The sequence below is a fragment of the Bactrocera neohumeralis genome, unplaced genomic scaffold (assembly GCF_024586455.1).
Source record: "Bactrocera neohumeralis isolate Rockhampton unplaced genomic scaffold, APGP_CSIRO_Bneo_wtdbg2-racon-allhic-juicebox.fasta_v2 cluster09, whole genome shotgun sequence".
Classification (NCBI taxonomy): Eukaryota; Metazoa; Arthropoda; class Insecta; order Diptera; family Tephritidae; genus Bactrocera; species Bactrocera neohumeralis.
The window spans coordinates 33992703-34012413 of NW_026089622.1; the positions used below are offsets into that span (position 1 = coordinate 33992703).

The 19711-nt window shown below is 40.3% G+C and overlaps 3 protein-coding genes across 3 annotated transcripts in view; 2 read left to right on the forward strand and 1 right to left on the reverse strand.

Moving 5' to 3' along the window:
* Nucleotides 1–19711, forward strand: part of LOC126764085 (uncharacterized) — a 532840-nt gene that overhangs the window by 493313 nt on the left and 19816 nt on the right. The window lies entirely within an intron of this gene.
* LOC126764121 (putative uncharacterized protein DDB_G0282133) overlaps nt 1–19711 on the reverse strand; it is a 193572-nt gene that overhangs the window by 9927 nt on the left and 163934 nt on the right. The window lies entirely within an intron of this gene.
* LOC126764070 (putative nuclease HARBI1) lies at nt 10780–12980 on the forward strand. The gene is made up of 7 exons (XM_050481840.1): nt 10780–10928; nt 10989–11189; nt 11246–11645; nt 11702–11804; nt 11875–12247; nt 12322–12428; nt 12833–12980. The coding sequence occupies exons 1-7, from the start codon at nt 10926–10928 to the stop codon at nt 12978–12980; spliced, it is 1335 nt and encodes a 444-aa protein (XP_050337797.1). The 5' UTR covers nt 10780–10925.

The following is a 19711-nucleotide window of genomic DNA, read 5'->3' on the forward strand; positions in this document are numbered from 1 at the left end:
GACCTTGCGGAGTTTTCAACAACAGCTCACCCTGTATGATCGACGGCAAATGCTCCAAACGGTACCCGAGAAACTTGCTTGCTGAAACCATCTCGGAAATCGATGATTACCCATTGTATCGTCGGTGATCAGTTGAGGACGGTGGACGATCTGTAGATGTCAAGATAAAAGGACAAGATTTTCATGTAGACAATCGTTGGATTGTGCCGTTCTCGCTCATATTGTCCAAAACTTCTGAAGCTCACATCAACGTGGAATTTTTTAACTCTGTGAAATCCATACAGTTCAAACACAAATGATGAAGTGTTTCACTATCAGATGGGTCGCTATGTAAGCAGCAATGAGGCTAATTGGCGCATATTTTCGTTTTCAATTCATGAAAGACATCCCACTGTATTGCATTTGGCAGTTCATTTAGAAAATGAACAACGAGTGTATTTCAAGCCAAACAACGCTGTGGATAGAGCGGCACGTCCACCTGTGACCACATTGACAGGTTTCTTCTCAATTTGTGCAACTGATCAATTCGCTCGCACTTTGCTGTCTGCTGATATGCCGCGCTACTACACATGGAACGCATCATCAAAGTCTTTTCAGCGTCGTAAACAAGGAACACCACTTGAAGGATATGAAAATGTATTTGCCACAGATGCTATAGGCCGTATATATACAGTACATCCTAATAACGATGAATGTTATTATCTTAGATTGTTATTGGTGAATGTTCCTGGTCCGACATCTTTTCAACAATTGCGAACAGTTGATGGACATCTGTGTGCGACTTACCGTGAGGCGTGTCAATTATTACGGTTGCTTGAAAACGATTCGCATTGGGATGATACGCTCAAGGATTCCGTGATATCTTCATCGCCGCATCAAATTCGCACACTGTTTGCGATTATAACATCGACATTCTTTCCCTCAAATCCGAATGATTTGTGGATGAAATATAGGGATGACATGTCTGAGGATGTGTTGCATCGCGTGCGTTGTGAAACTTTGAATCCTACATTGGAAATTACGGCAGAGATTTACAATGACACATTGATCATAATAGAAGATATGTGTTTGTTGATGGCAAATAAAGTATTGTCGTGTTTGGGCCTGACAGCACCCAATCGTGCTATGCAAGATGCATTAAACCATGAGTTGCAAAGAGAACTCCAGTACGATACTCAAGCTAAGAACTGTTCCGCAAGTGAACGAAGAACAAAGGATTGCGTACGATCGTTTAACACAAGCTGTAAACAGTGGGTCTGGGGGGATTTACTTTCTTGATTCTCCTGGGGGTACTGGGAAAATGTTCCTAATTCCATTGCTATTAGCAAAGATCCGATCGCAAAATGAGGTAGCCCTAGCGTTGGCTTCATCTGGAACAGCAGCAACTTTATTAGAAGGCGGACGAACTGCACATTCAGCCTTAAAATTACCATTAAACATGTATATCAACGAAACGCCAGTTTGCAACATTGCTAAAAATAGCGCTATGGCGAAGACTCTCCAAGTATGCAAATTGATAATTTGGGACGAATGCACAATGGCCCACAAGAGGTCGCTGGATGCACTAGATAGGACGTTAAAAGATTTACGTGATAACCAAAACATTTTTGGTGGAGCTATGATACTGTTGTCAGGTGATTTTCGTCAGACTCTTCCAGTAATTCCTCGATCGACTGTTGCGGACGAAATAAACGCATGTCTAAAATCATCAAATTTGTGGCGGCACGTAAAGACACTACAATTAACTACTAACATGCGAGTGTTTTTGCAACAAGATCAAACTGCGACTGTGTTTTCGAAGCAGTTGCTGGATATTGGCAATGGTAAGGTCGCAGTTGACAGCTCGACCGGATTAATGACTTTTCCCACAGATTTCTGTCACTTCACAGAATCGAAAAAGGAGCTTATTGAGCGTGTTTTTGCGGACATTAAACAACAATATAATAACCACGATTGGCTAAGTGAACGACCAATATTGGCAGCAAAAAACAAAGATGTCGATGATCTCAATGCTACCATTCAGAATTTCCTTCCAGGAGAGTTGTTTACGTACAAATCAGTTGACACGGCCACAAACCAGGATGACGTAGTCAACTATCCTACAGAATTTTTAAACTCATTGGACTTGCCTGGACTACCACCATATAATTTGAAATTAAAAGTAGGGTCAGTTGTCATCATGCTGCGTAATATTAATCAACCTCGACTTTGCAATGGAACGAGATTGGTTGTGAAGAAACTCATGAATAACATCATCGAAGCTAAAATAATCAAAGGAAAGTACAAAGGAGAGGATGTCTTAATCCCACGAATACCTATGATTCCAACGGATTTGCCATTTGATTTTAAGTGGTTGCAATTTCCCGTGCGTCTGGCGTTTGCGATGACCATAAATAAATCGCAAGGCCAATCGTTGCAAGTTTGCGGAATAAACTTAGAGTTTCCCTGTTTCGCACATGGACAATTATACGTTGCGTGTTCGCGTGTCGGAAAACCAACATCCTTATTTATTTACGCACCGCAAAAAAAAAAACTAAAAATATTGTCTACCAGAAAGCACTATATTAATTAACTGTATATGATCATAACTGTGTTGTGTTTAATTTAAGCAGAGATTTGTTTATCATGTTCACAGTCCAGAAACGAGCACATCCAAGAAACTTTTAAATGTTTGTATATGAAGTGTATAAATATAAATAAATGACTTAATATGTATATAATATGTGCATTTGGATCCTTAATGTCAACGTACATTAGTAACTCTTTATTTCCATCAACTTGGCTCCATCTACTTGGGAACCACTTGGCTCGCCAGGACATGATAATATGGTGGACGTACTAGGCGACTCGGACAAATCTGTTTCGATCAGAACATTATCAATGTTGCGCTGCTGGCTGTCTTCAATAACATCAATATCTACCAGAACATTCTTGATGTTGGGCTTTTGGCTGTCTTCAATAACTTTAATGTCCTGTATGTCTTCGGCCGATAAATTTTATTCACATAATGTCTCCTCAGATGATGAAGATGGCATTGTAGAAACGTGTTTTGGTTTAGATAGCAGCTTTTGCTTTAATATATATTTTTGTATTTTTGCCCTGTTCACGCGTATTATTCGTTCTACATTCTTATGGTAACAGCATCTTAATAATAATTTAATACAATCTGGACAGTTATTATTTTTTTTCTGCCGTTCCATCCACTTTTTACAAAACGGACAATGCATTTTAAGGAGTTGAGGTATATACATACATATAGCTTCACTATAACTATATTATAGTTGTTTGAAATCTTTATTTTCTCGATGACATATGTAGTTCTTCTTCTTTTCCTAACCATGGCCATCGTCAAAAAAAAAACGACAGATGTAGTTTGATAGTTATAGTGAAAATATTTGTCAGTATTCACTCAAAAAAAATTGTCTATGGTAAAATGTCACTTGAAATGTTAACGTCTCTTTGCTGTGCATCAATACTATAATTCTTTAATATTCCTAAAAATCTAAAAGCAGCAAATTTCAATAAAATTAAAAAAGTATTGTGTCGTGTGTTTGTGACTTACTAAATATGCCTCCAATAATTAGGCGGTGCGAAGTTCGCCGGGTCAGCTAGTAATATATAAAAGTGGACCTAAGATAAGGAACTCCTTCTTCAATTTCCTTTAATTTGGAGAATTCATTTCCTTGTTTTACCCAAAAAAATCTAAAGTTGATATACGATTCTAGAAGAGCACAATACTCAATCGGAAGACATGATTTTGGTTTTTGCATAAGGCCTTCGTACCACACTTTGTCGAACGCTTGCACAACGTCCAGGAATACAGCTGATCATACGTTTTCTCGTCCAGGCATTTTTTTATTTCGGATGTTAATCTATGAATTTGTTCAACTTTCGTCGATTATAGATTTTAATCTTTATAAAATAATTCTTAATCTTTGATAAATTAATTTTTCAAAAAGTATTGAGATTTGTGGAAGTAGTGAAATTGGGCCATATGATGAGACTACATGAGGATCCTTTACAGGAAAGTGGAAGATTTTTTGTTTGGTTTTTTTTTGCAATATTATTTTATTTATTGGATCTGTTCTTTGTTTAAGTCTAATAAAAAGTTATAAAATTTTAAGTCTATTTAAAAACTACAGAGGCTCAAGCAAGTGATTGAGCTGTGTTGGTGATACGTTGCTCTTTAGTACGCAGGCATATCTCTTCTTTTAAGGCGTGTTTGATCGCAAGAATGTACTAAAGCATTAGCCAAAGGGCTTGGGTGATCTCGAAGTTTAGATATACTTATATTTAATTCTGCTATCTTCTCTTACTTCTCTCTTTACCATAGGAATACCAAGGTCTTTATGGGTATTTTAATTATGCATGTACCATGGAGGATGGAGTCATGTGTAGAAGTTCACGCAAGTGAGAAAAGTTCTCTGATCGCCATTCACTTGGGAGAGGCCTGAAACGATTCTTTTACGCATGGCTCAAGCAGCTCACCACTTCCGGTCTTTGACCAAGTATCATCTGGCGAAGGCGAAACATCCCCTACATAGGGTTGTGTGCTGGGTTTGGGACCCGCCACGTAAAAATCAGTACCAATGAAAAAGAAAAAGCAGCCTCGGATGAGAGACCCCCCTTCTGATGACGACCATGGAAAACGAAATAAGGACTACGATTTGAGGGCATGCACCTGGAATGTCCGGACCCTTAATTGGGAAGGTGCCGCTGCCCAGCTGGTTGATGTCCTCGCAAAAATAAAGGCTGACATCACCGCCGTCCAAGAAATGCGATGGACGGGACAAGAACAGAGACGAGTAGGTCCTTGTGACATTTACTACAGTGGCCATATAAAGGATCGCAAGTTTGGTGTTGGATTCGTGGTGGGAGAGAGACTCCGTCGCTGAGATTCATCAAGCTACCTGGCTGTCACCGGATCGAAAAACTACCAACCAGATCGATCATGTTGTGATAGACGGAAGACACGTCTCCAGTGTTTTAGATGTGTGTGCGCTCCGAGGTCCTAACATCGACTCGGACCACTATCTTGTTGCAGCCAAGATTCGCACCCGCCTCTGTGCAGCAAAAAACGCACGCCAACAAACACAAGGAAGGTTCGACGTCGAGAAGCTGCAATCACAACAGACGGCCGAACGATTTTCTACTCGGCTTGCACTCCTGCTCTCTGAGAGCACTCGTCAACAACTTGGTATAAGGGAACTGTGGGATGGCATTTCAAACTCCTTACGTACAGCTGCATCCGAAACCCTTGGTTTTCGGAAAGTGCAAAAGAACAACTGGTACGACGAGGAGTGCCGTGTCGCAGCGGAAAGAAAACAGATTGCCACCTCGCAACGTTACGATCGACCACTACACGTGCGGGATGGGATAGATACCGAGAGTTGAAGAGGGAAGCGAGACGCATCTGCAGATAGAAAAAGAAAGAGGCGAAATGCGTGAGTACGAAGAGCTTTATAAGCTGGCCGACAGAGGTAATGCTCGAAAATTCTACGAAAAAATGCGGCGGCTTACAGAAGGTTTCAAGACCGGAGCATACTCTTTTAGAACCCCCAAAGGTGATCTAGTGATCGATGCCCAGAGCATACTTAAATTATGGAGGGAACACTTCTCCAGCCTGCTGAATGGCAGTGAATGCACAACGCCAGGAGAAGGCGAACCCGATTCCCCAGTCGATGACGATGGAGCAGACGTTCCATTGCCCGACCATGAAGAAGTTCGAATAGCAATTACACGCCTGAAGAACAACAAAGCGGCAGGGGCCGATGGATTGCCGGCCGAGCTATTCAAACACGGCGGCGAAGAACTGATAAGGAGCATGCATCAGCTTCTTTGTAAAATATGGTCGGACGAAAGCATGCCCAACAATTGGAATTTACTACCGTGGGATTAGCCTCCTCAACATCGCATATAAGGTTCTATCGAGCGTATTGTGTGAAAGATTAAAGCCCACCGTCAACAAACTGATTGGACCTTATCAGTGTGGCTTCAGACCTGGAAAATCAACAACCGACCAGATATTCACCATGCGCCAAATCTTGGAAAAGACCCGTGAAAGGAGATCGACACACACCACCTCTTCGTCGATTTCAAAGCTGCTTTCGACAGCACGAAAAGGAGCTGCCTTTATGCCGCGATGTCTGAATTTGGTATCCTCGCAAAACTAATACGGCTGTATAAACTGACGTTGAGTAACACCAAAAGCTCCTTCAGGATCGGGAAGGACCTCTCCGAGCCGTTCGATACCAAACGAGGTTTCAGACAAGGCGACTCCCTATCGTGCGACTTCTTCAACCTGCTTCTGGAGAAAATAGTTCGAGCTGCAGGACTAAATAGAGAAGGTACAATCTTTTCTAAGAGTGTACAGCTGCTGGCGTATGCCGATGATATTGATATCATCGGCCTCAACACCCGCGCCGTTATTTGTGCTTTCTCCAGGCTGGACAAGGAAGCACAGAAAATGGGTCTGGCAGTGAACGAGGGCAAAACGAAATATCTCCTGTCATCGCACTCGCGACTTGGCACTCACGTCACTGTTGACAGTCATAACTTTGAAGTTGTAGATATTTCGTCTATTTAGGAACCAGCATTAACACCACCGACAATGTCAGCCTGGAAATCCAACGCAGGATTGCCCTTGCCAACAGGTGCTACTTCGGACTGAGTAGGCAATTGAAAAGTTAAGTCCTCTCTCGACGAACAAAAGCTAAACTCTATAAGTCGCTCATAATTCCCGTCCTGCTATATGGTGCAGAGGCTTGGGCGATGACAGCAACCGATGAGTAGACGTTACGAGTTTTCGAGAAAAAAATTCTGCGAAAGATTTATGGTCCTTTGCGCATTGGCCACGGCGAATATCGCATTCCATGGAACGATGAGCTATTCGAGATATAAGACGACATTGACATAGTTCAGCGAATTAAAAGACAGCGGCTACGCTGGCTAGGTCATGTTGTCCGGATGGATGAAAACACTCCAGCTCTGAAAGTATTCGACGCAATACCCGCCGGGGAAAGCAGAGGAAGAGGAAGACCTCCACTCCGTTGGAAGGACCAAGTGGAGAAGGACCTGGCTTCGCTTGGAATATTCAATTGGCGCCACGTAGCGAAAAGAAGAAACGACTGGCGCGCTGTTGTTCACTCGGCTATAATCGCGTAAGCGGTGTCTACGCCAATTAAGAAGAAGAAGATGTACCATGGTGAACACGTGAATGTTGTAAGCATTTTCGAATGGAACCTTTATATTATATCAATATGAGTTGCACAGGTCGTACCCCACAGTTGAATGCCGTACATTCAAATCGGTTTTACGACCGCATTGTATAAAAGCCCTTTGTTTTCTAGGCTAAGTTTAGAGTTTTTATTCAAAAGCAAATTTAAATTTGCAGCTCTAATCACCATACATGTTGGGCTACTAAAATATTGTTCATTTTTACTGCCGGGCACATTTTTGGTCTTAGCGAAAATGCAACATGCTTACACTTCTGTTTATTCACATTTATACGCCAGTTCGCTAGCCATTCTTCGACAGAACTTAAGTGCGCCGCTAATATTCTTGATGCTAAAATGTAGCATTTGTTACGGCTCACTAAAGCTGTGTCATCCGTAAAGGTTGAAGTCAATACATTGTTAGTTTTTGGAAGGTCTACTGTATATATGAATATAGAGTTGGGCCTAAAACATTGACCTGTGATACACAAGCCCTTATCTGTCGCTCATCAAATATGAAATCTTCTACTTTCACCATAAATTGTCTATTATTTAAATAAGACTCCAATGTTTTATACAATTTTAAGGGTAGAGTTTTTGCAATCTTATATAAAAGGCCTTCATGTCCCATATTATCAAACGCCTGAGCTACATCTAGAAATATTGCTGAACAGTACTCCTTGTGTTAAAATGTTTTTCTTATTTCGTTAGTAATTCTAGTTCTATCGTGCTGTATTTTGCACGAAACCCAAATTGGTGCGTTGGTATTCTATTATTTTAGTGGAGGAAAGGAGACATCTTTGATAGTAATACTTTTTAAAATATTTTAGAAATACATGGTAGAAGACTGATTAGTCTGTATGAAGACGGCTGTGTTAAGTCTTTTCCAGGTTCATCTATCAAAATAATCTGCAACTTTTTTCAGGAAATTGGATAGTATCCGAAACTAAGAATTGCATTGAAGAGCAAAGAAAGCACCTCTACAGCAATTATTAGTAACTAAATTTTTGGGGTAATATGTATAATATTATCGTGTCCGGGCGACTTTTTTAGATTAAGTTGTTTAATGATTCTGATAATTTCAGAAGGTGGAGCCTTAAAATACTAGAGCGACTCGTTAGCTGTGTTGGGAAAGATTGACAGCTTAAAGTTGTTCTTTGACAAATATAAAACAATTAGCCTTTTTCTCGTCGCTTCGAGCCCAATTTTTACCCAAGTCTCGCATAGGCATGTTGGAGTCAATTGCTGGCAATGGCCTTTTCGGCTTTCTAAGGGGAAGTTTGCTTGCTTGAATTTGGACACAGCTTCTTTACATACATTTCAGTGTTAAATTCTTCCTCACGTTTAAGCGTTTTTTTAAATTTACGAACAGCAGATTTCAATTAAAGCTGAGTGGAAGAGGAGCGATTTATCTGCCATTCACGTCCTGCACGCCTTTTTTCATTTACAAGCTTTTCTATTTCTCTGTTAGTGATTTTTCTGGGACCAAGCGGCTTATAGTTTTTGTTTGGTGTTGCTAAGACAGCTGCGTTAGTTATAATATCATTGAGTTCTCTTATTTCTGCGTCAATGTCTCTTCCTGTATTTATTGCATTTTGTACTCAACATTAATACTGGCTAAACCCCTCAAACTGTAAGGGTATTCCAACTCTTTGACACTCACGATCAAAAATGCAAAATGAAAATGCCCGGGTAATTTCGTGTACGATTTGCTTTAATGTTTGATATTGTTAATACAATAAAATGTTGAAATACAAGTATATCGAAATAAACCTTCAGAAGGTTGCGGCGTTCGATTAAACGCAGTTGGTTGTTTTATTGATGCTGGCAGGAACTGGTTGGAAAAACGAAAATATATTTGTAGCGCGTGAGAACTATGCGGTCGAATTGTGTTGATCTGGCGGATTTGTAGTCGGAGTAAATATGCGAAATGTGTCGACGCGGCGTAGTGTGTAAGCGAATGTGTCGTAAATAATAGCGATGATCCGATCCTTTTGACATTTGCTGTGGTGAAATCCAATATGTCTCCAGGTGTGGTGTATTGGTGTTGTGGCTAGCTAGGGTGCGCCAGTTTTTCCCGGGTAGAGTGGGTAGAGGCTTAACTCATTTAAAAAAATACTATTACGTCTTTTTTATAGTTTAGCCAATTCGTTTTATAAGAGGTTAGACAGACTTTTGGATCAACGAATATGGGTTGTTCACATATAATTATTAGTACAGGAGAGTGATCAGAAGATAGATCAGTACATGTATCAGCTGTTATATGCGATTTATTTATATTTTTGATTACAGCAAAATCAATTAAATCTAGTATTTTGTTACGATCACTACGTCGGCTTACCAGCAGATATTATTGCAAAGTTATTGTGCCTATTTATAACAGTTTGATATAGCTGTCGTCCTTTCGTATTAATTAGTCGTGAGCCCCAATACATGACCTAGCGTTCCAAAATACTCTTTAAATTGGTTGTCTGTAATTTTAAACCGAGGTGGGCAGTATATAGCCGTCACGTTGGAGTCCCCGCAGCGATTTTTTATGAATATTGTTGTAGATTGTAACTGCGTTGTAGCATGAGATTCTAATGCGTGGTGATTTAATCGTTTTCTAACCAACACTGCTGTTCCACCATGTGTCTTTCCATCTGGTTGATTTGTAATATAGATTCTGAAACCGGGTATAAAGAAATTGTTTTTATTCGTAAAATGAGTTTTTGACAAAAACATAACTTCTATATTATTTTCATCAAGTAATCTAATAAGCTCCAATTTATGTTGGTTAACACCGTTAGCATTCCATTCGCAAATGTTCAAAACATTCATTTTTTACTTTAATTTCGGTGGTAAAATTTATTTTCACACTTGTTCTGCTTGTATAATACAATATTTGCGTTAGGTTAATTTGGTTAGACAATTAATTGAACATGATATAATTAATTTAATTTAATACGAATTAATAATATAATATATAAAAGCTTTTGAAAAATTGTATTTTACAAACTTAACCCATTTCAATAATATTATGTTCGGACCGACATTGAAAACATTTTGAAAACACATTTGTATGGTATGGAATCCAAGTCGTTCGGACCGACAATGCGTGTTTGCGATGAGTTTTCACTGGCAAATATCAATAGCGGCATTCTCTTGCTCTTGCAAGATTGCACGATGACACAAAATGCAAAAATCCTATATCGAAATATGCAAGGCCAAGAGAGCACCCATTGCAGAATCTAGTGATATATGACGGCACGAAAATAAACGTGGGTTTTGATCTGACATATCTATAGCCATTGCAAATAATTTTCTGCGTGTGTTTGTTGTTGTGTCGTTGCACCAAGAGGTAAATTCTGCAATTTCTGCACCGTGTAAGGTTTTGCAAGAGCAAGAGAATCCCCCTAATATGAGAATATCAAGCGACAGCTGTTTTCGTATATGGAATGTAAACAAATATCAAGTGACACTTTAGGGCCGGCAAAATAAGTCTTCCAAAAACATCGATTAAACTAGAGCAGACACCGATTATAATGAGTGGAATGTAAGTTTCCAAGTAGTTTTACCTTTATACTATGTTCGGACCGACATTGAAAACATTTTGAAAACACATTTGTATGTTGTGGAACGTAAGTTGTTCGGACCGACAATTTGTGTTTTCGCTGAGTTTTCACTGACAGCTCACAAATTTATTTGTTTGTTTACATTTGAGCAACGAGAATGGTAAGTTTTGAAATCCTTAATATTTGCCTATAATTATTACTAAAGATCGTGTTTTTTTAGAATTCTGAGGAAAAGATGTTAATTGCGAAAGCATTGGCTTTGAGAAGCCAAATAAATATCCTGCTCATCGACAATTCTTCAAGAGAACTATTGGAATGTCTTACTACTCAGCACCATGCCTTGGCAAAAAAGATAGCCGAGTTAAAGAAACAACATCTAATAAAGGACCTTGGGATGCCGATTAATTCATGTTGGACAAAAGTGTGTATATGTTCCTATTGATGCAAAAGTTTTCAATTATATATTATTAATTTCAGCAACGTAAGAATCAGTTTTGGGAACACGATTGCCAACGAAACGGATCTGCTTTTTTTAAAGAGAACTTTCGCATGAACCGAAGTTCCTTTGATAAATTATGTGACATCCTCCGCCCGTTACAAAAAATGGATACAAATTACCGAAAAGCTGTCCCTATCGAGAAAAGAGTGGCTATTACATTATTTGCTTTAGGGTCATCTGCAGAGTATCGTAGTATCGCCAACATGTTCGGTGTAGGAAAATCTACGGTTTGCGAAATTTTACTGGAATTTTGCACCGAAATCTGGAGATTACTGCAGCCATCCTGTTTTAAAATGTTGCCTCTAAACAGAGAAAATATAACCGAATTGGTGACTGGTTTCGAGGTAATTGGATTCCCAGAATGCTTAGGAGCAATTGGTAATATTGGTTATAAAATCTTAAATTTGCGCTAATGTTCTAATAATTGTTTACAGACGGATGCCACATTGAGATTCATCCATCATCTGACGAAGCTGTTGATTATTATAATTATAAAGGATGGTATTCCACCGTTTTAATGGCATTAGTTGATGCTAAGTAAAGTCTAAAAACTCAATATATGTACATATGTATAAGTACATAAGTAATGATTACAATGTATTTTCAGATACCGTTTTACTTACATAAACGTAGGAAGTCCCGGGCGATGTAATGACTCTCAAATTTATGAGACGTCATCACTTAAAAAAGAAATGGATAGTTGTCCTTTACTAAGCGAAATGTCTAGAGAAATTTCAGGCGTAAATGTGCCAGTATTCATTATTGGGGATTCGTCTTTTCGATTTAGCAAACAACTTATGAAACCGTATCCATTTAGCGTAAATCAAAATAATGGTGAGAAGGTATTCAACTACGCTCTTTCGAAAACACGTAGAGTTGTCGAAAATGCTTTTGGACACCTCAAGGCCCGCTTTCGACGCATTGGAAAAGGAATTGACAACTCTGTACGGAATGCCAACTCCATAATAAGAGCATGTTGCGTCCTTCACAATTTTTAAATGATAACAACGACACGCTAAACGCTAAATGGTTACGCGCTTTGGAAGAGTTGGAGACTAGACGCCAGAATCCGTGTGATATTTCATATGCATCTGACGACCCAATTAATGGAGAAATGATTCGGCCAGCACTTTGTACACATTTTGGTAAGTACATGTGCATATTGTATCACAATATCTACATTTTACACAATTGCATATACATTAAATCAAAGATAAAGTTGTACACACCAAACAAAATTCAATTTTATTTTCCATATAAAAACTAATACATATCAACGTTAAACATATGTTATTAAAAAGAAAATACTTATATTCATTAATTTTTTTATTTATTAAGAAATTGAAGTAATCGTTCATTTGTTTCTTTAGAATCTTTTATATATTGTTCCATCATTTCGGTTTTTTTATTATCATTTTCAACCATTTCTTTTGTCAAATCCTTAATTTCTTTGCTGGTTTCAATGGATTGCTGACTTGCTTTTTCGAGCTGTTTTTCTATTTGTTCAAATTTTTTAAGATTATGCTTTGAAAATTATTCCTTTTTTTATTAATAGGTACTGGTACCGCAGAAGTATCGCTTGGCGACATCGGCATAGCTGAGGGCGATGGTAGGCAAACCGGTGATGACAATGGCGATGCAGCAACGAATGTAGAAGACGTAGCCGTTTCCACCGAAATTTGGAGTGGTTCGGAGTTTGTAGTGCCTTTTTAAAAATGTATATATGTATGTAAATATAAATAATATATTGAATTACAAAACAAATGTTTCTTACTTTGAAAACTTTTTTCCACTAAGCTCTCGGCATTGTAGCTGACGTACGGCAACAGTATGGCTCTCATTTTATCGTAAAGTGCCACTGCGAGGGAGAACCGCCAGTTGACCCGACTGCTGTCTTCTCTTTCCTGTAAAACATGATATATATGTAAAAGCTCTATTTTTTCTTAATTTTATTTAATTACATACCTATATCTTTGTGAAAGATTGTGCATTTTCGATTTTATTTCACTCGCCGTGAAATGCACACCTTGTTGCTGCAACTCCATTGCCATTTCCTCCACTATGTGGCTGTTTTTCTTAGGACCGCGAAAAGCACTTATTTTGTTCTGCCACAATTCAATTAGTAGGGCTTCTGCCCTATCACTCCAACAACTTCTTTTTTTATATTTTTGTTTTTCCATTTTCGAAATGTATATCAATTGACAGCTGTATTTTATATGGAATGTAAACAAATATCAAGTGACAATTTAGGGCCGGCAAAATATGTCTTCCAAAAAAATCGATTAAACTAGTGCAGGCACCGATTATAATGAGTGGAATGTAAGTTTTCAAGAAGTTTTCAGCGAAAACTGTGTTTTCGTTTGACATATTTTACATGGACGAAAACACAAGTTTTCGTGCGAAAACTAGTTTTTCCCACGAAAACATGTTTTCGTTGTCGGTCCGAATATAGTATTATGTAATTATTGTATAGTATTATGTAATAATTCATGTGTACAAGTTCACGCAAGTGAGGAAAGTTCTCTGATCGCCATTCACTTGGGAGTGGCCAGAAACGATTCTTTTACATATGACTCAAGCAGCTCACGACTTCCGGTCTTTGACCAAGTATCCTCTGGGTAGCCTAAGAACATCCGTTCGAAGGTGAGCTAAAGTGAGAAGGCGAAACACCCCTGCATATGGTTGTGCGCTGGGTTTGGGACCCGCCACGTAAAAAGCTCACCCCAATGAAAAACCAACAGCAGCCTCGGATGAGAGACCCCCCTTTTGATGACGACCATGGCAAACGAAAGAAGGACTACGAATTAAGGGCATGCACCTGGAATGTCCGGTCCCTTAATTGGGAAGGTGCCGCTGCCCAGCTGGTTGATGTCCTCGTAAAAAAAAAGGCTGACATCACCGCTGTCCAAGAAATGCGATGGACGGGACAAGGACAGAGACGAGTAGGTCCTTGTGACATTTACTACAGTGGCCATATAAAGGAGCGCAAGTTTGGTCTAGAATTCGTGGTGGGAGAGAGACTCTGTCGCCGAGTACTATCATTCACTCCGGTGAATGAACGTCTAGCCACAATCCGCATCAAAGCGAGGTTCTTCAACATATCGCTGATCTGCGCCCACGCTCCGACGGATGAGAAGGACGAGGTGACTAAAGATGCCTTCTATGAGCGCTTGGAGCGCACTTATGAGAGCTGCCCCCGCCACGATGTCAAAATCGTGCTTGGCGACTTTAACGCCAGGGTGGGCAAAGAAGGTATCTTTGGCACTACGGTCGGTAAATACAGCCTCCACGATGAAACTTCCCCAAATGGGTTGAGGCTGGTTGACTTCGCCGGAGCCTGAAATATGGTTATCTGTAGTACAAGATTCCAGCATGAGAAGATTCATCAAGCTACCTGGCTGTCTCCGGATCGAAAAACTACCAACCAGATCGATCATGTTGTGATAGACGGAAGACACGTCTCCAGTGTTTTAGATGTGTGTGCGCTCCGAGGTCCTAACATCGACTCGGACCACTATCTTGTTGCAGCCAAGATTCGCACCCGCCTCTGTGCAGCAAAAAACGCACGCCAACAAACACAAGGAAGGTTCGAAGTCGAAAAGCTGCAATCACAACAGACTGCCGAACGATTTTCTACTCGGCTTGCACTCCTGCTCTCTGAGAGCACTCATCAACAACTCGGTATAAGGGAACTGTGGGACGGCATTTCAAACTCCTTACGTACAGCTGCATCCGAAACCATTTTTTTTTGGAAAGTGCAAAAGAACAGCTGGTACGACGAGGAGTGCCGCGCCGCAGCGGAGAGAAAACAGGCTGCCTACCTCGCAACGTTACGATCGACCACAAGGACACACGTGCGGGATGGGATAGATACCGAGAATTGAAGAAGGAAGCGAGACGCATCTGCAGACAGAAAAAGAAAGAGACCGAAATGCGTGAGTATGAAGAGCTTGATAAGCTGGCTGACAGGGGTAATGCTCGAAAATTCTACGAAAAAATGCGGCGGCTTACGGAAGGTTTCAAGACCGGAGCGTATTCCTGTAGAACCCCCAAAGGTGATCTAGTCACTGATGCCCAGAGCATACTTAAATTATGGAGGGAACACTTCTCCAGCCTGCTGAATGGCAGTGAACGCACAACGCCAGGAGAAGGAGAATCCGATTCCCCAATCGACGACGATGGAGCAAACGTTCCATTACCCGACCTTGAAGAAGTTCGAATAGCAATTACCCGCCTAAAGAACAACAAAGCGGCGGGGGCCGATGCATTGCCGGCCGAGCTATTCAAACACGGCGGCGAAGAACTGATAAGGAGCATGCATCAGCTTCTTTGTAAAATATGGTCGGACGACAGCATGCCCCACGATTGGAATTTAAGTGTGCTATGCCCAATCCATAAAAAAGGAGACCCCACAATCTGCGCCAACTACCGTGGGATTAGCCTCCTCAACATCGCATATAAGGTTCTATCGAGCGTATTGTGTGAAAGATTAAAGCCCACCGTCAACAAACTGGTTGGACCTTATCAGTGTGGCTTCAGACCTGGAAAATCAACAACCGACCAGATATTCACCATGCGCCAAATCTTGGAAAAGACCCGTGAAAGAAGAATCGACACACACCACCTCTTCGTCGATTTTAAAGCTGCTTTCGACAGCACGAAAAGGAGCTGCCTTTATGCCGCGATGTCTGAATTTGGTATCCCCGCAAAACTAATACGGCTGTGTAAACTGACGTTGAGCTACACCAAAAGCTCCGTCAGGATCGGGAAGGACCTCTCCGAGCCGTTCGATACCAAACGAGGTTTCAGACAAGGCGACTCCCTATCGTGCGACTTCTTCAACCTGCTTCTGGAGAAAATAGTACGAGCTGCAGAACTAAACAGAGAAGGTACCATCTTCCATAAGAGTGTACAGCTGCTGGCGTATGCCGATGATATTGATATCCGAATTGATATTGTCCGAATGGACGAAAACACTCCAGCTCTGAAAGTATTCGACGCTGTACCCGCCGGGGGAAGCAGAGGAAGAGGAAGACCTCCACTCCGTTGGAAGGACCAAGTGGAGAAGGACCTGGCTACGCTTGGAATATCCAATTGGCGCCACGTAGCGAAAAGGAGAAACGACTGGCGCGCTGTTGTTAACTCGGCTATAATCGCGTAAGCGGTGTCTACGCCAATTAAGAAGAAGAAGAATTATTGCGAACCAGAACCAGAAACAAACTCAGCAAATTTAATCAACAATTAATTATGTTAATTACATAAAAAATCCGCAATAAATCGAATAAGGATGCGAAAATCAGTATTTAGAGATCGTCTAGAAGATGTACGTTTGTTGTTTTTTGTTTTTCTAAAATAAATTTGAAAAGTATTGGAACTGTTCATAAATACAAAGTTTTCAATGTTTTCCTAAACTGCTTTTATATTTTGATCTACTACAGATGTAAGGTTAAGTACATATAAGGTCAGTGAATTTGAAGGTAAAACTAATAAAATAACTATTTATCATCAACACTAAATGTTTCTACAGCCAAGGTTTTACTACTATATGTAAGTAAATCAGAGATATTTACATATATTAAAGTTAACCTAATTAAATTAAAACTAATAAAATAACTATTTATCATCAACACTAAATGTTTCTACAGCCAAGGTTTTACTACTATATGTAAGTAAATCAGAGATATTTACATATATTAAAGTTAACCTAATTAACTGAAATCTCTATACTTGTTGAATACTATAATAATTCGCCACGGTGTTTGTAACAACCAACGTCGGAGATCGTATAGAGTAAGAACTTTTGAACACCTTATTTTTGGCCCCAAGAAGCTTCTCATTTCTTGAAACTGTCCAAATCAGGGAAGAAATTGTTCAGATCGGATTATTATGAATTATTCATCAACATTAACTGATGGTCAACATGTCGATAAAATAAAGGAATATAAAAGGTTGAGGGCTCTAATATTTGACAAAATATGCTTACATAGATGGTATGCAGGGGCGTACTTTCAACTCAAAGTCCGTTTCTTCGCGGAGTGTCACATATGATAGAAATAATGCAGCCAAAGCGAAGAACACCGTCTTAGAAGAATAAAATTAGCCATAAGGAATGGCCGAACAAACCGGAAGTTCCCCTGAGCAAGGAAGCAAATTGAGATAAAAAAGGCAGGGAAAACACCGACCACCAAATACGTAACAAAAAGTGTCCCCTCTATCAAAAGGCATCATGCATATCAATCTGAATCACTGTTAGGCTACACAATAGCTGTCACATACCGCCAAGCATATAGCAGTGTCACTTTTATAAAATTCTGGACGAACCGGTCAGAGAAATTTTGTCTTCTACGAGGAACGTGGTCGCAGACATATGTGCAAATAGGCGTGGAAATGTTCTGCTAAAACCATTTTCTTCATTAGACTCGGTGATGCCGGTCTTGTTGCAGAAGTCAAATAAACCAGCCAGAGGGCTCAGCTTATACCGACCGCTCTGTATGCTGGATACTATACTAGAGAATCTGTGCATGATTAGAACTGCATTTAGAAAAAGAAGAAAGGAAAGGTCTGTCCGACAACAAATGTGACTTCTGCAAACCGAGATTAACCATTGATGCGATTAAGAAGCTTATTGACATAGCTAACAAGGCAATAAAAGGTACCAAATGAATGTATGGTACAAAGGAATATTGCGCAGTAGTCACATTAAAAACGCGTTTAACTCTGCATACTGGTCCAATATTATTAGTACACCATGATATGGATTACGGACAAAGAAAATATGTGGTAACGGCCAGAGTTCCATTGTTGTAGAACGTATTGTACGACGGGGTGCTGCGTCTCCCACTCCTGAAGCAAGTACAGATTATCGGGTGCTCGTATGGTATTGCCATAACTGTAGTGGCAAAAGAACTTGGCCAACTTGAGAACTTCGACGTCAACGATCAAAGAATGGCTCACGGAGGCAAAAGTTCAACTCGCTGGACAAAAAATTGTAGCTGTGATGATCACAAGGAAGAAAAAGCTCTAAGACAACAAATTAAATATCGACGGCCCTATTATCATGACCCAAAAGGCGCTGAAGTATCTATTGCTTATAGACAACAGACTTAGCTACAAGGGGCACATCGAAGAGATATGTGAGAAAGCAGCAAGTATAACGACCGCTTTAGCGGGAATAATGGGCAACATTGGTGGACCAAACCATAGTAGACGGGCGCTATTCGCTAAGGTGAGCCAATCAATTCTGATGTACGCGGCTCCCATATGGGGACCAACCCTACAGCAAAAGACGTACGCTTAGAAAGCAATGTTTCGCACGGTATCCCACGAAGCGGATGGAATTTTAGCGGGCATTATGCCTCCAGATACAATAAACTCAAAAGAGTATACGACAGGTTCACAAAACTTAGCAAGCGATTAACGATGAAGGAGAGACAAGCAAGCCTTTATGAATGGCAAAAACGATGTGATGCAGCTCCAACGGAGAGATCGACCCACAGGCTAATTAAAAGTGTACAAGAATGGTTAGATAGAAAACATGGAGAAACAGACTTCTTCATGACGCTGTTTTTGACGGGGCACGGGTGTTTTAGAGACCATTTCAACAAATATGAGAAGTCGGGACGAATTGGAGAAAACACGCCGCACATCTTCTCTTTCTGCCGGCAGAAAAAAAGGAGAAAGCCGTTCTAGAGAAAATGACAACAGAACGAGTGACACCAGACAACCAAGTGCGGTTTATGACGAGAATCATAATCATCAAATGAGAAGAATGAATAGCGAGTAGGCCAGAATGGCGTGACTGATAAAGTATACATTACATTCAAAGTATACAAAGATAAGCCGAATGGCTTAGCTTGACCTCACAATGTAGTGCCTAACGGCAGTTCCGTGGGGTGAATAAGCATTAGGGTAAGTCGATTCCAGACTCTTTCGATTCGGGATTTCTAATAGTGCGGAAAAGTTGCCTTAGTACTTCCTCATTCCAATGCAACTTTTTGTTTTGAGATCGGATTGCATCTCCAACCCCAACTCCGGCCTTGAAATTTCGGAAATTCGCCTAAAATCGTGAAATTGTCTACCTAGCGCCTGAAATACGCATCTCATGGCAAAATATTTAAAACAAAAGTTATTTGTCACTTCATTTGCTACCGAAATGGGACAAGTGATCATGGCCGTAGGACGAACCGTTCCCGATATACGAGCAAAAATGCGGCGCGCCACAGCGCAAGGTGAAAATTGTTGCAGCTCTCAGCTAAGCTGTGTTGGTCACCCAGAACCCACCGCGTGGAGGTGACTGCTCTTCGGGTTCCTCCCAAGCGCAACCCAACCAACCAACCATATGTCAGGCTTGTTTTAGTCTGAATCTGTCAAATTTATTGATAAAATCAGATTTTGTACTAAACTTTGGCACTTGTTGCCTAAATTTCAGTGTAGAGCGTATAAAA

Bases quoted from the DNA above. Each gene is read 5' to 3' on its own strand.
- LOC126764070 (XM_050481840.1), top strand. The intron at 11,190-11,245 runs GTGTGTATATGT...TATTAATTTCAG, and splicing joins TTAATTCATGTTGGACAAAA to CAACGTAAGAATCAGTTTTG. The intron at 12,248-12,321 runs GTCCTTCACAAT...GAAGAGTTGGAG, and splicing joins CCATAATAAGAGCATGTTGC to ACTAGACGCCAGAATCCGTG.